The 15,996-nt window shown below is 37.8% G+C and overlaps 1 protein-coding gene across 2 annotated transcripts in view; it reads left to right on the top strand.

Annotated features, from left to right (window-relative positions):
- Nucleotides 1-15,996, top strand: part of AGBL1 (AGBL carboxypeptidase 1) — a gene marked incomplete at its 5' end in the record, with an annotated part of 817,668 nt that overhangs the window by 199,344 nt on the left and 602,328 nt on the right. For both annotated transcript variants that reach the window (XM_079127372.1, XM_079127371.1), the window contains 3 exons: nucleotides 1,291-1,439; nucleotides 2,801-2,888; nucleotides 11,469-11,613. In XM_079127372.1, coding sequence (XP_078983498.1) covers nucleotides 1,291-1,439; nucleotides 2,801-2,888; nucleotides 11,469-11,613 — 382 coding nt within the window. The remainder of the gene's footprint in view (nucleotides 1-1,290; nucleotides 1,440-2,800; nucleotides 2,889-11,468; nucleotides 11,614-15,996) is intronic.

Consider the following 15,996-nt stretch of genomic DNA (forward strand, 5'->3'; position numbering starts at 1 on the left):
TCTTAGCTTCTACTTCTTCCTATGGCTCCTATTTTTTTTTTTATTCCTTCTCTCTAAATTCATGTTCAAAGAATCCAGGAAATAATATCTGATGGGGAGTCTCCTAGTTCAACAGTTTTCAGTCCCGTTTGTTTCTGAGGAGCTAACTGGGCTCAGGTCTTTCCTTCTACCTGTGCTTTTGACCAGAGAATAGAATCCTAAACTGACTTGTGCTCATGGTAACAGAGACAAATGACAAAAAACAAATCTACTTACTGGAAAAATTGTTATGATCACTTTTTAGAGAATGTTCTGTGGGAATAGTACATAATTTAAGGGTTGTGAACTTTACAGAATTGTCCTCGTGAGTGCTACTCAGCGAATTATGCTTTATTCATTGCATAGTGAGCTAAGTAGTTAGAGTGTGTTCCTTAAAGGCACTGTGTGAGGGGTAGGATTTCATCAGGTAGCTCTACTCTGCATTCACATGTCTTATACCAAGCTCTACACTTCTACAAATCTCATGCTATAATGTTGTTTATCAAGGATTCAGAGTGGGAGAGTATACATGGATGAGGGCAAAAACATTTCCCTTTTTTGAACAACAACTCAAAAAGAGTACTGAGAGGATGCAACAATAATATTTTTTAAAATGAGATTTCCTGGTAAAAATGTTTTAGTCAAAACAGCATTGCAAATTCTGTAGTTAGAGCTCAGAAAATTAATTACCTGTGGAAACAGCAACTGAGAGGGACAGAAAAGAGCTCCTGGAGTGTGGAATTGTCCTATATCTATATAAATGCCTATACCTGGTTGTACAGGTGCAACCAGATGCAAATAAATCTATTGAGCAAGACATTTAAGATTTGTGCACTTTACTGCATATAAGTTATATCTCAATTAAAATGAAAAATGCACAAAGTACCTCTGTAATGCTAGTCTAATTCATGTCTGCTGCACTGTTAGGGGATTTATATCCATTATACTATTTAATCTTTATAAACAGCACTGCAATTTTAGACACTCTTTCCATTTTCCATATAAGGAAACTGAGACTCAAAATTAAAGTCTAGCCTCACATAGTCTTGTCATATCCAAGCTAAATGTTACTGATTTTTTTCTGATTTTTTTTGCATTTTCCTAGTTGAATAGAAACTTCACTATAGTTTAGTGAAAAGACATGCTATGGTTCTGTCAGTGATTCTTCTAATAGAGTCTTTTAGATCCATAAACCAGGTTTGAGACACATAGGTTGTCATTTACCTTAAAGACATTCCAGATAACTCTTCAAGCTTGCTTCTGACTCTGCAGGTTTGAGTATGACTTGTTGATCAATGCTGATGTGAACAGCTGCCAGCATCAGCAATGGTTCTACTTCAAGGTGAGCGGTATGAGAGCCGACATCCCTTATCGTTTCAACATCATCAACTGTGAGAAGCCCAACAGCCAATTTAATTATGGTATGGACTTTTTTGGGGATTAGAGTAGTATCATGAACTTGGTAGTATCATGAACTCTTTATACTGTTATCAGAAGACCTGTGTGCGTTCCCAGAGGATTTAAAGTTGACTGACATACTTTTGTTTCCAGTGTGGCAATAGAGTGGTCAACCAATGGCATACGACTAATACAGAGGAATTTCTGGGAATCCTCACTTTGCCATGGAATGTTAACAGTGCATTAAACACTCAACTACTTTCTGACTCCCTTGCTCCTCCTTGAACTTTTTTTTTTGCTTTTATTTGGAGGGGGTGCTGGTACTAAGGATTGAATCCGGGGCCTCACGTGAGCTAGGCAAGAACTCAACCTCTGAACTACATGAGCTACATTCCCAGCACCCCACCTTGTACTTATGGAGTTGGTGAGGGTTCTCATTTACTTCTTCTATCTCCAAAATCCCATAGGAGCAAATGTGTTGATCTATATGTCACAACATGATAACATCAAAATGTAACTGGGCGATATAGTTTTACACTCTCAGAAAACTCTGGAAAAAGCTTAAATTAGCCTGAGTACCTGTGGTGTATTTTTGGAGGAGACATTCAAGAGACAGAGACTGACCAATAGCTCTTGCTTACTTTGAACATTTCTAGGAATAGGAAATTCTCATGTTGGTGCTAGCTTATGTACTAATTTATTGGGTGACTTTCAATAAGGAATAAATACTCCCAAATATCCAGGTCCAAGTATGAGATACAGACTCTGTTTCGTGTTGCCCTAGAAAGAAAATATAAACCTCAACTCTTGTATTTACTTAGTATGGATACTACAACAAATTATCACAAACTTTATGCTTTAAAACAAGATAAATTTATTATCTTGCAATGCTGGAATCCTTAAGTCCAAATGGATTTCCAAATGGGGAAAAGGTCATGTTAGCAGGGCTGTGTTCTCTCTGGAGATGCTAGGGGAGAATCCCTTTCCTATTCTACATTTTAGAGTTAGATTCCTTGCCTTCCTTGGTGCATGGCTCCTTCTTGAAATTAGCAACAATGCACTTCAAATCTACTCTGCTTTAATCATGCTGCTTCTCTTCTTTAGTCAAACCTCTCTTTGCCTTCCTCTTTTAAGAGCAGCTGTGATTGCACATAGGGCCACCAAGACAATCTCCCCATCTCAAGATTCTAAACTTAATCGTACCTACAAGGATTCTTTGGTCATACATGGTTAGCATTCATATTGTCAAGGAATTAAGATCTGGATATTCTTGGAGGCCATTTTTCAACCTTCCACAACTTACTTCCCCCCCCCCCCCCCCCTTTTTTTTAACTTCCTTTTCCTCTTTCCCTCATGGATTAAATCCTGCTTTTATTTTACATAGGGATGCAGCCAACCCTGTACTCTCTGAAGGAGGCTCTTTTGGGCAGACCCAGTTGGATAAGGACTGGCAATGAGATTTGTTATTACAAGTAAGTGAGAGGGTTGAGAAGGTGGTTAACTTCCTTTTCTCTGTCATTTCCTCTCAATTTCTTGCTTTTTTATAAGCATCAATAATCTATGCTTGTCTGTTATACTTTCCCCTCTGTCCCAATGGCAAATGCCTTGCCCTTTAGAAATAGAAGCTTGTTAAAAATAATTCACAGTAGACACCAAGAAACATATTTTGATTTGCTGAAAAACGATTTCTCTTCATTTATGCACATTAAAGCTTCATTTATGTACATCTAACTGTTGTTGTCAGACATTAGTAGTTATACAGATTTAATCTGTAGTTAGTGCATCAGATATTGGTTATTTATTCATTTTCACTGGGTCCAGTGAACAAAAACTCTGAGAAGTCCTGAGATTTTCTTTTCCACCTGTGCAGCACTTTCCAAAATACAGGGGAGTGAGTGAATATGTGGCAAACACATTTAAGACTCCTCTTCCATAGCAGTGTAGTTTTGTGTAAAAAATAATAATAAAAGAGGGAAAGGCTACAATATTCATCTTCAGTGTTTGATCAGTCGTCAGTTTTATTGATGTATTCTCTAAAGTCGTAATGAAGTTTAAATTGTCTCTATTTTTCGTTTTTGATGAAAGAAATGGATTCCAAACCCATGAATTGTTTAGGTATGCATTTTTTAGACAGCAAATAAAATTGAAATACATAAGAAAAAAGTAAAAGGATAGGAATTGTTAGGATAGGTAGAATGTACATAATTCCTTATTAGCTCATTACCAGGGTTTTATAAAAACTGATAGGTTAGTACCTATTTTTGTGGATAAAGTAAGTCTTATCTTTAAGATTACAAGGGAACTCTGGGGAAAAAAAAAAAAAAAAAAAAACTGTCACCAGACACTCTAGAGTTTAGGATTGTTATCACTATCAGTACCAAGGAGGGTATATACACTTAATGTCTCTTGACTTTTGAGACTGTAAAGACTGTATTGATAGATAGGAAAGGTCAAGGATCCTGTTGCTCCATTAGATAAAGGCAGAAATCACCCTAGAGATAATGACAGCCTACAAAACACAGCTGGGCTGACTAACAGTCTGTAATAAAAGAGTTGGCAGTGTTCAGTCCTTGATGTATGAAGATATTAATCCAAATAGTTTTTTCATATATTCTTGAGAAGGAATCAAAACATTACAACTTTGTTGGTTTTTCATCCACCTAAATGGCAATTGCTTTCTGGCTCACTTAACATTCTCAGGAATTTCTTTATGTTCCAAAGATAGGTTAAAATTTTTCTAGGTTGTAGCATTCACAATTATAGGGAAAAACATGGAAACCTAAATTTGGATCTTTGTGTGTTAAGAATAACTTTTAGTTTCCTCTGAAAATAGTTACTGTGAGTAACTGTGAAAGACCCAACTTAAAAGTAGGCTAGTATCTGGAACTTAGTAAGAGATTAGACAAATACCATTCTGTGTCCTCTCTCAATGAGAGAAAGCTTTCCCTGGAGGATGCTCCTCTTGGAAATGTGGAATATGGAGCAAGCTCAAGGGGACCACATGTCTGTCAAGAGAAGGAAGAAGCCACACATCCAAAAATGTATTCCTGGCCTAAAGGAAGCCAGTGTTCATAGCTTCTAGATTCATTAACAAGACAATTGTTGTGTGATTAAAGAGCAATAGAGGGGTAAGATGAAAACCATGCATGTATAATGTAATTCATTTTTCATATTCCAGCCATGAATACAAGAGAGATGAATGGATAAGATTGCCACATTGTAATGTAGTTTGTTTTACAATTATTCACCACATTATGTTAACACATTTTTAATAATGTGTTGTACCAACAAAGTAGATATGTGTGATCTCTGTTCACCCACAAATCAGAACCCTCTCTTGATTATAAAATGCCTCTTATTAAGCAATATCATTTTCCATGTGCCTCACAAACTTTGAGTTGATTTGCCTTAGAAGATCTGGTAGCTTCTTTCCTGAATTTATTCTCTCTGATTTATCACTTTGGGATAATTATGGCTCCTATTTCTTTAGGTCCTATCTGGTAGTAGAAGCTCAGAAGTTCTATTGCTATTATGGTATTGAATTCTCAGACTTAGTGCTATGTTTTAAGTGGGTGCCAGGGTGCTCATTGTGGGAAAAAATATAAGCCATGGAAGATGAGTGTCTTTTTTTGCCCCTATTTTTTATTATCACATTACAGTTGTATGTAGTGGTGGGATTTATTGTTACATATTTGTACATGCACACAATATAACAGTAAAATTTGACCAATATAATTCCTCAGTATTTCCTCCTTCTTTCCTCTTTTCCTTCTCCTAGTCCATTTTCTCTATTCAACTGGCCTCCCTTAGATTTTCATTAGATGCCCCCCAACACCTTTCTTTTCCTTTTTCCTCTGTAGCTTCCACATTTGAGAGAAAACATACAACCGTTGACCTTCTGTGTCTGGCTTCACTTAACATAATGTTTTTAATTTCCATCCATTTTCTTGCAAATGGCATGATTTCATTTTTCTTTATGACTGAATAAAACTTCATTGTGTGCATATACCACATTTTCTTTATCTGTTGATGGACACCTGGGCTGGTTCCATAATTTGGCTATTGTGAAATGTGCTGCTGTAAATATGGGTATTCATGTCTGTTATAGTACACTGACGTTAATTCTTTAGGATAAATACCAATGAGTGGAATAGCTGGGTCATCTGGCAGTTCCATTTCTAGTCTTTCGAGGAACCTCCATACTGATTTCCACAGTGGAACTGACTTATCTTTATGCAAGGGTAATAGGGCAAAGGACACTCTGAAGGAATTGGATTTTGTACTTCTTTCAGAAATTTCCAGAAATGAAGAGCAACTGTGAAGGTTGATTGACTATTTTGTGGGACCGATTGCCATCCACTGGGAATAGAGTCCAAATTATTTTGGCTGTGTATCCAAATCAATAAGATGTAGTTATGCATGTACTTACTAATATAGATTTGTTCATAAATTATTTAAAAATAAGTGATACATGCATTACTATATATAATGTACATTATATAGATGCATTACATTATATGTGCATTACTGATATATAATGGACATTAGAAAATGTGCAAAAAGTGAAGAATTTTAAATGAGAAAATGAAATAAATTATACTATTTGTTATGTATTTATATTATTGACAGCTCAGTGCACACTGTAGTGTACATTCCCTCATGGTGGAGTTCACCATTACAAACACAGTTGTGGAAAGAATGTGGGGAAAAAAAGGAAAAATACAGTTGTAAGTAGCCTTTTGGATAAATTTTTTATTTTATTTTATTAGAGACAGGGTCTCACTGAGTTGCTTCAGGCCTTGATAAGTTGCTGAGGCTGGCTTTGAACTCGCCATCCTCCTGCCTCAGCCTCCTGAGCTCCTGGGATTATGGGTGTGCACCAACAGTTCTTGGCCAGCCTTTTGGATAAGTTTGAAAATTTTGACTAACTTCTCACTAATTAATTATTTTTGCCAAATGAGTATTCTTAAGAACTGCCCTGAGACCTTCTGCTCTTTTCTTGATCATTTACGATTGCATTTTAATATAGTTATCAACTAAGGAATTCTAAACAGAATGTTAAAAAATATTTTCTGTTTTAAGAGGTGTAGCTTAATTTAGATAATATGATCTGCAAATCTACCAAAACATGCTTCTATAAACTTAAATACCTTCCCAGAAGCCAAAAGCAAAACAATGAGGAGGGGCAAATTATTCTTGCTCCTCCCTTGGAATACCTCCCGTGCAGCCACTGATACTGAACTATCTGACATATGAAAATAGTTGGTGTAGAACTTAATGTACTTTTCATATTCCATGCCTAGAATACAACAGGGAGGGTTGGATGAGATTGCTCATTATCTAGTTTGTTTTGTAATTATTCATCACATAAGGTTGAAGAGGACTGCCTGAGGGCAGTCATGTAAATCCACATATTAAATGTGAGACAATTTAATTTCTTTCTTATTACCTAGAAAATTGTAAATTTAAGAAGAAATTCTAATATTTTCTCTGTGTGCACAGTTGATCATCTGGCCCTCCCCCGCAGCATCTCCTACCCCTTCTGTCATAGCCATGTCTTCCACTCACCCTGAAGACCACTCAGCTAGAAAATAAAAAATGACCCTCAAGATGGAAGATCATAAATGGTCAGACTCATTTTTCCATGCTGCTCATAAAAGTAAGCAAGGACAGTTTTAGTTTCTGTTTTATTTACTTTCCTGTGGTCTGCTTCTCCCTCTACTCTACACAACCTCACACCTTTTCAAATTCTCTCCCAGCTCTGGTCTACAGTAATTTTGGTGCTGAAGGGCAGAGGGAGGGAAGCTACACGCTCTGAGTGGCCCTGTAATACACAGCGGCTGATCTCTTCTGACATTTATCTCTGCTTGTGAGAGGAGATGGAACAGCTCACTCATGAAGATGAATGTCATACAAGAGCTCTGCCATCATGCATCCTTCCGAGGGATCTCAGGAGAGAGATTTGGTGCTATATAGAATATTAGAGACGCTGCAGACACACAGAAGCCGGGAGACTCGGCTGCTCTGCCTTATTAGATCCTGTTAAGTGAAATGATGCACTTTTGTTAAACAGGGCCATCGTCATTGTAAGATCATCTAATTCACTTTATGCCTTGGCATTTGCTAATATTCATGGACATGCAGAAAAAATGACTTCCCAGCATTTTTAAAGTACAATGGAAATAGATTAAGTTTATAACTATGCCTTGTGTACTCTGCTCCTTGCTTCATTGAGGGCTTTATGATTACAAAAGTACAGATCCTTCCAAAGATAAATGATTTAGGGAAGGGGTAAAAAACAGGGGGGCCTTGTAACTGTGGAGCATCCGAATCTATCCAGCCCAGATCACCTTTGACCCAAGATGGCCTTTCCAGGATCCAATGAATGCAGTGAATCTGAGAGCAGTCCTGATTTTGCCGGCCTCCTTTAACACCTGGAAGAGTAGATTGACCAGAGAAGGTTCTTGGAATCGAATTTCCACCTCTCATTTAATGGTGTGACCTTGGACAAATTATCCTAACTTCTCTCAACTTTAGATTCATTGTCTGTAAGACGGAGATAACAATGGCATTTATCTTATGGAGCCGTTCTGAACATATAGAAAACTTAGAAAAGTAGCTATTTAATGAAGGTTATTAATTATTACTAATAATTAGTAGAAACATCTTAGTGGCATGAAGTACAAATGATAGAATCATAGTATATGGATCATTTTTACTATCTCTTATCTGGATTATTTTATATTCTGTCTATTATTTTAGACTAATAGAAAGTGCTGATTTATAAAGACAGAAACTTCAAATTTTTACTTGCTGAATTGGGTCAAAAGACCTCTTGTCCTTTTATCCATTACTAAGAGGTACATGATATACCTGAAAAAAATCTCTTAGTTTCAGATCTAAGCCCGCCCTAGGAATTGATTCCTGTTTACTATACTTGTGTGGAATTACACATGATGTTAAACATCTGTGAGCCTCAAGGTTCCCATCTGTAGAATGTGCATAGTAAGTCACTAAGATTAAAGATAAAATATGTTAAGCATTCTAATTATTCTGGAACGATTTATTCTACAAACTTTAACAGCTGCTGTGCTTAAGCATGAGGCACAAAGGCCAGGCATAAAGATACACAGCCTGAACCCTGCCATGGAGCGTGGGCAGTGAGGAAGATGACAGTGTGATGAGTGCTCTGTGAGGGGGCTGTCAGGGAAGGCTTCCCAAAGGAGGAGACATTTGAGTTGAGTCTTGAAGGAAGAACAGGGGTCAGCTGATGAAGAAGTGGGAAAAGACTTTCCATGTAGAAGAACTTGGGAAGTCTCACATATATGAAGGATGGATGCTCCTGCCTTGCAAACATCCCCCAATAGGTTCACATCATAATCAAGAAAACAAAAATAGCTCATTGATGGGATCTCACTCTATCATGGACAAATTGAATTGTCACAACCTAAGTGCTTCACTGTAGAGATTTATCAGACATTTCACGTTAGAGAAGTTCTTGGAAAAGGTTAAAGGTCTCTGAAGAGAAAAGTTTTACTGGAGATAGAGTCAACTTCTGGATGTTCCTTCTACAATATGGCCACCAGGGGACTTCAGTGGGGAAGTCTGATCTTTGCTTTAGGTTCAGCCAGAGTTTAGATCCCAGACTAGGGTTGTAACTGAATCTACTTTAGCCAAAATTCATTCTAAATGAGGTGATATCCAGTTTTCTTAAATTCCATCAGTGTGTACCCCCTCCTGGGGAAGGGTGGCTTGTCAGTGGTGAGCTAACACCAACAAGCTACAGGGGGTAACACCTTAGGTGTGTGACTGATGCTGGTGTGAGGAGGCAGATTTCATGTAGTCAAAACTACAATTTGAATTCCCTCCTTTCAGTCACTAGGACCAAGGAAACACAAGAGCTAAGAATTAGCCCATTTTACTTTTCTTTCCATTCCACTGTAGCTGTTCTTTCTTTGGAGTCCAGGTTTGTTTTGGAGAGGGGAGAGTGCATTGGGATAAATGCAGAGATTTCATTGACTCATCTATACTTTCTTGCTTTCTGTGACTGAGTGGGGGTAGGTTGAGTTAGCATAGGGTCAATGTGCTTGTGATGTGACTTTAGTATACTTAATAGTGCAGTGGGGAAACCTAAAAAGAAGCAAGGTCCATGCCAGATAAGACCATCCCCACTGACCCTTAGGAGCATCTGTTCTTTTTGAGTCAAGATGCAGAATCTGTCTCCACTTTTTGAAGGTGAATAACATGGGGATGGTGAGGCACTAGTCATGTGTTTCCACCTATCTTAATACCCATGAGTGTATGTGCGTGTACTTACAGGTGAAACATTCCTCCATGTTTTAGTTGGTTGTCCCTACCGAGCTCATTCGTTTCGTTGGCTCTGCCATTGCAAAGAGCCATAACTGGCTAATACCTGCTGTTTAGTTAGGTATCAACTGAATGTGTCTTTGCAATGGAGCCTGTACAGGTGAAATCAGAAAGCAAATGAAAGAGAGCACATGTGCCTTGCATGTGTTCTGAACTGTCATCTGCTTCTTTACGTACTTTCTAATTACCACGATGTTAGCTTTTGGAGAAACTTCAGACCTTTAGAAAATGTGGTAAAAGTAGACCCCATTAAGTATCAAAACTTAGGTAACACCATGGGGGAAGACACCCTTTGAAGTCCCACTTCTGAAAGCACACAGGAAACGGGTTCTATTAACATAATGCTGAAAAGTTGGGTAGATAGTCATGTAGGGCTTGTGTTGTTGCAGAGTGCCTTTTTTTCTTAGAATGACCAAGGCTCCAGGCTGCCGTGTTGACAGAAGTTGAAGTAAGTGAAATGAATTAGTCATATTTGGTGGGATCGCCAGCTTCTCTTATACCTATTCCCAGTTTTATATAAACTGGAAAACCACAAAACCACAAGCAATGAGAGATTTTTCTAGTAGTTCCTTTCTTAAAAGCTTGCTTTTTTGCTTTCATGGGGGCTAGCATAAGGTTGCAAGAAAACAGAAAAGAGTAACCTATGTCTTATATTTTGCAAGGACACACATGAATAACCATCTTCTATTTCTTCCCTCAGCACCCCCCCTTTTTTTCCCTTCTCCTAAACCCAAAAACCCACAGTGGGCCAGTAAGCCAATGTTGTGCATGTTCAAAGGTGGGATTACATCTTTTTGGTGTCCAGTGCATTTTGCATTGTAAGGTAGCCCTCATGATAACACTTCTCAGGAAAACCTGCATAGCTGTCTCAATATCAACAGGCAAGATGAGAGCGTAACTGGCAGTGTGTGGTGAAAATATTGCTTGGAATGTACTTCTGGGTGCGATTTACTTTGATACTGTTCTCTGAAATATCAAAATTGGTTCTTCATCTTTGACAAAGGAAAATGTGCATTCTCAAGCTTTAAGAAGCTGAGCCACATTTGGGGTGACAAATATATTCCTTTGGGAAGAAATTATTGAATTGTGGAAAGAACAAAGTCTTTCTAGCCAGAGAGATCTGAGCTCAGCTCTTGTTTCCACCATTTACTTGCCTCGAGACATTTTCTCTATGCTTTCATTTCTTCATCCACACAATAGATTATGCAATAATAACATAACATGACATATGTGAAAGGCTGAGAACTCAAAACTTAGTAGTGATTACGAATAAATTAATTTGGTAGGTGGAGGCAAAAGGAAGGAGCTTCACCTTATGTGATCTGAAGAGAGATTGTGGGACCTAAATTTGGGTAATGAAGTGTAGGTCTGCAACAGAATCCCAGGAAACACAGAAGTATTTACATTTATCTCTATTTTCTAGCTCAGTGACTTGATAGACTTCATTTTCAGACACAGCAGGAGAGGCTCATGGCATGTGTGCCACAATTGGGGGGCAGATGGGCAAGGCTTCTGTGTTGCTGAACTGATTCATGACCTGGAAGTGAGTCTCTGGCCCATTTCTCTGTTTTCTGAATTTCACCCACAAAAGCATCTTGAGTGAAGTTCATTTTGCCACATATAATACATGAGTTTCCAGCACTTAGGACCCTCCCTCATTCTCATTTCTTCTCCTCTTTCTTTAGAAATCATTATCGCCAGAGGGCCGCTGCCACAGGTGGAGCATCTGGGAAGTGCTATTACACCCTCACCTTTGTGGTCACCTTCCCCCATGATGAGGATGTCTGCTACCTGGCCTACCACTATCCCTACACCTACACAGCCCTCATGGTAACTTCTGCTTACGTTACCCCAGCAGGGCAGAAGGGGCTTTCTGAAAATTTCCTGAGAACATTCTGGAGCCCCTGGCATCCTGGGTGATTAGCGGGAGGAGAACTATTGCCTTCTGAAAGGAGCCAGGTTTTGTCATCACTGACCTGGTGACTTTCTATGTGTCCCATCTTCTCCCCTGGAGAGGGCATGAGGTTGAGTCATGACCAGTAATTGTTTGATAGCCCAGGAGGTCTGCAGATTGAGTGTGGGAGATGGAGGCATTTCTCATGGGCTCTGACTTTTCAAAGTCCTCAAGTTAAGCATGAAGTAGTAAGCTTGGTATTGACTTAGGATAAAACCACACAAATAAGCTGAGATGCAAATTTAAAGTACTCCTTCTTGAGGGGAGTGGAGTAGCAGGCAGGAAAGTGATGCTTGGAAAACCCCTGAGCAGCTCTTATGGTTTTGAATTGAAGAATGCTGGAAGGATCAAGGTGGGTGGGAAAAGTAGAAGAACAAAACACTGAATCATTGACCATGGTCTTTTTAGGAAGAGAGTGTAGCAGAAGTGACTCCAAACTCATGCAGAATTCCTGGGTGTTCTCTAAGTCCCTACAGAAAACCTTATGAGATAATCTTGAGTGCACTGACTTCTTAAAACAAGGGTTTTACTATCATTTGAAAAAGTTGGCAAACTACAACTTTTTCCCAGTTATTTCATGGATATCCTGAGGATTAATGAGCTACACAATATTTTCTCCAAAGTATTTTCATCCTCTGTGCTCAAGCAAAATGTTATTAGCACATTTATAATAATATGCGTGTATATGAGTATACATATCATTTAGCCTGAAGGATGAGCATTTTCATTTTAAGACTGTGATAAGGAATTGGAAAGATAATAACCACGAAAACCTTTTTCTTCAAAAGGAATGTTCAGGTATAAATGGAAAATTTTCTCATCGAACAGGCACATCTTACACCACTTGGCTACCCACTTCACAAAAGTGCATCTGTCCTTCTCTCCATATGTCGTCTTGCCTAAAGAAAGATTTTTACTGTTTTCCAGATTGCAAAAGATACACAACTAGTATTATTTGTGTATCACACTTAGAGAACGCAAGAAGTGAATCCAAGAAATGTGCATCACCAACTATGCTGAAACAAGCCATATTTGTTATAAAACATGTTTGTCGCCTTTAGGGACAGAGAACAGACAGGATTCATGAGCTGATTTTATGGTCTCACTTGTGAAACACTGTGCATGAAATGTCTACTGGGGATGGGGATTCTTTTTTTAATGTGAAATTAGTTTTTTCTCCATATTTTTTATTGGTGCATTACAATTATGCAAAATGGTGGGATTTGTTGTTACATATTCATTCCTGCACACAATATAATAATATAATTTGGCCAGTATTGTTCCTTAGCATAAGGGAATTCTTTTTTGAGTATGTGTTTGCCTTTCTGATTGGAGGAAGAGACTGCAGGTCTGGGATGCTGTGCTTTTCACTTGGTAGAATATCTTGGGTCCTGCTGAGATTCTTGCTGGCAGTTAGTATAAAACATTAGAACTCAAAGGGGTTTGGGAAGTTGTCTAATTTACCTTTAACATTTATAGACGCAAAAACCAAGGTCTAGGAGTCGAGTCCTACATATGGTTAGCTGCCAACAGAACACTGATCTTTGATGTCAATTCCTGTGGCCTTTCTACTCCATTGTAGAAGAAATGTAGAATAAGTTCAGAAGAATTTCTGTTCTGAGGTCAGCCCAATGTCCTTGCTTGCCACCACATACAATAGTAACTAAAAAATGCAGTCCAGTTCTGTAAGTCTGTGTGATGATACAGACATCTCTGATGGAAGAATTTAAGTTATTGATCCAGGGGTTTTGTCCGTGTTGCTGAGTGCTGTGGATGTGGATCAACTGAAGGAGAATGTTTCCTTACCAACATGGCCCAGCTCTTATCCTAAGATGCTCTGATGGACTCTTTTTTTAATTTTTTTTTTTTTTTTTTTTTTTTAGTTTTTGATGGACCTTTATTTTATTCATTCATTTATATGCAGAGCCGAGAATTGAACCCAGTGCTTCACACATGCTAGGCAAGTGCTCTACCACTGAACTCTTGCTAGGTACCTATAAGTTGGTTCCAAGTCTGTAACTTTTCCAATAAGGCTTCCACCACACTTAGATGACCACCTACTTTCTGGAGACTGTCCCAGGATCTAACGTTTACAACTGACAAATGACTTGGGAAACATTAGGGTGATACGAGGTGTAAATTTCATCTTGGAAGGAGAAAAAAACACAAGAAAAGTGGACCTTCTCCATCCACTCCACTTAGAGGGAGAGAGAGACCTTGTTAATTGATCTTTGTTGGCTTGTTACCTAGCATACTGACTATGGGCCTTTCAGGAGCATTAGTGAGAAAGATAAGAAAAGAGTTACTTTTTAACTTCTCTTACGTGAGTAAAACATGGTTAGAACAAAATTGTCACTTGAAAGTGAAAAATACATATTCTTTTTTTTTTTTTTTTTTTTTTTTTTTTTGCGGTATTGGGGTTTGAACCCAGGGCCTTTTGCTTGCAAGGCAAACACTCTACCAACTGAGCTATATCCCCAGCCCCTTATATTCTTAATTTTAGGTTTTACCTTTCCAATAACTCATGGTCTTTGTCTTCTCTAGATTTAAGACAATAACTGACTCTGAGACCTCTCTTGAAAAACCTCTCATCCTACCACCAGGAACAGAATAAGTGCATTCTGTGATACACACTAGTCATTTTTATTTTTGGACATTTTCTAAGAAGAAACAGTTTTTATTCCAGTAGATCAGTAATAAATTAAATGTGAATATTACTCAAAGGGCAGAATTAACTGTATATTACTTGAGGGTTTTGCTGAGGGGTGAAAAATATATTTCATGTGGAATTCACAATTTGAGGATCTCTTATAGTATGGATTATGTTTAGTAATTACAGTCAATTTTAGAGCAAAAGACCTGTATGTTGGATGTTTTTCACCATTAATACAGTTATGAAACTTTAAAAATTATATTATTCTCTTATAATAAGGGAATTAATATTTGTTTCTTTCAAATTGATCTAGATGTTTGCCAGCGATTGTTGGATAATTGTCCAAATGGTAACATTAAAGTAAAGTTAAAAGAAATATAATATTATTATAATTCTGAAACAAACAAAAGGTATTTTACTTCAATCAGTCATATGAATATTATTGTTAAAGCATTGTTAATAATACCAGTTAGAGTATTGGGATTATGTTATGAATTATCTCTAGGTAACCCAAAGTATTGGTTGAATATGGGGGTTCCAAAACACTTTTTATTTTATTCCAAGATAGTTTCTGATGGATATTTTAGCGAGTAAGGAAATGGACCTTACTGAAAACTTAGAACTGAATAATTGGCAAGAAACAAAAAAATTGATCATAGATGGGAACCATGTATTGGAAGAGCTTAAGGCTCTTAAAGAGTAGAGCAGAGTTTTTCACCAGACACAAATACCCACTGTGGAAGATGCTATTGTCTTCAGAGATGAGAAATGGAGTGGGGTGTAGGGAAAGAAAAAAAGGGAGGGAGAGAGATAGAGACAGACAATATAAATAGAATATCATAGACATAACAGAAAGGACTCAGAATAAATGAAGAGTTTAAACAATGTCAAATACGGAATATTGACTTACACTTGGTAGATTAAAGACACAATGAGCAAGCTAAAAATCAGTGTTGCTGGTAGTCAAGAAACAGACATCTGTTCTCATATGGACCACAGCAGAAGACATTCACCATCAAAGCGACTTGATAGTTGGGAGGTGAACATGAATGGCCATTCCAAAGGAGCCAAGATGTGTATGAATGGTAAAAAGTTTTTCAACACAAGGACAACCGGATTCCAGGGTCTTGAACATGATGTAAGAATAAGCTTTGGAGTGGGACAGGCCTGGATTTGAGTTCAGACACTGTTTTCTTACTCTGCAGTATGGGCAAGGTATTTACAGTCTCTCAACCTTGTTTTTTACCTGTAAAATGGAAACATAAAAAATGTTGCTGTATAGACTGTTCTGAAAATTCACTGACACATGGAAAGTATTATCAAGGTGCCTGCATATAATAAGCAATAGTAGATGGTAACCATTAGAGCATTTATTCTTTTTAAAATGATAACACAGCCACATCAATGTTTATAGCAGCTCAATTCACAATAGCTAGATTGTGGAACCAACCTAGATGCCCTTCAGCAGATGAATGGTTAAAGAAACTGTGATATATATACACAATGGAATATTATTCAGCCATAAAGAAGAATAAAATTATGGCATTTGCAGGTAAATGGATGAAACTGGAGAATATCATGCTAAGTGAAATAAGTCAATCCCAAA

The sequence above is a fragment of the Sciurus vulgaris genome, assembly GCF_902686455.1.
Source record: "Sciurus vulgaris genome assembly, chromosome: 2".
Taxonomy (NCBI): Eukaryota; Metazoa; Chordata; class Mammalia; order Rodentia; family Sciuridae; genus Sciurus; species Sciurus vulgaris.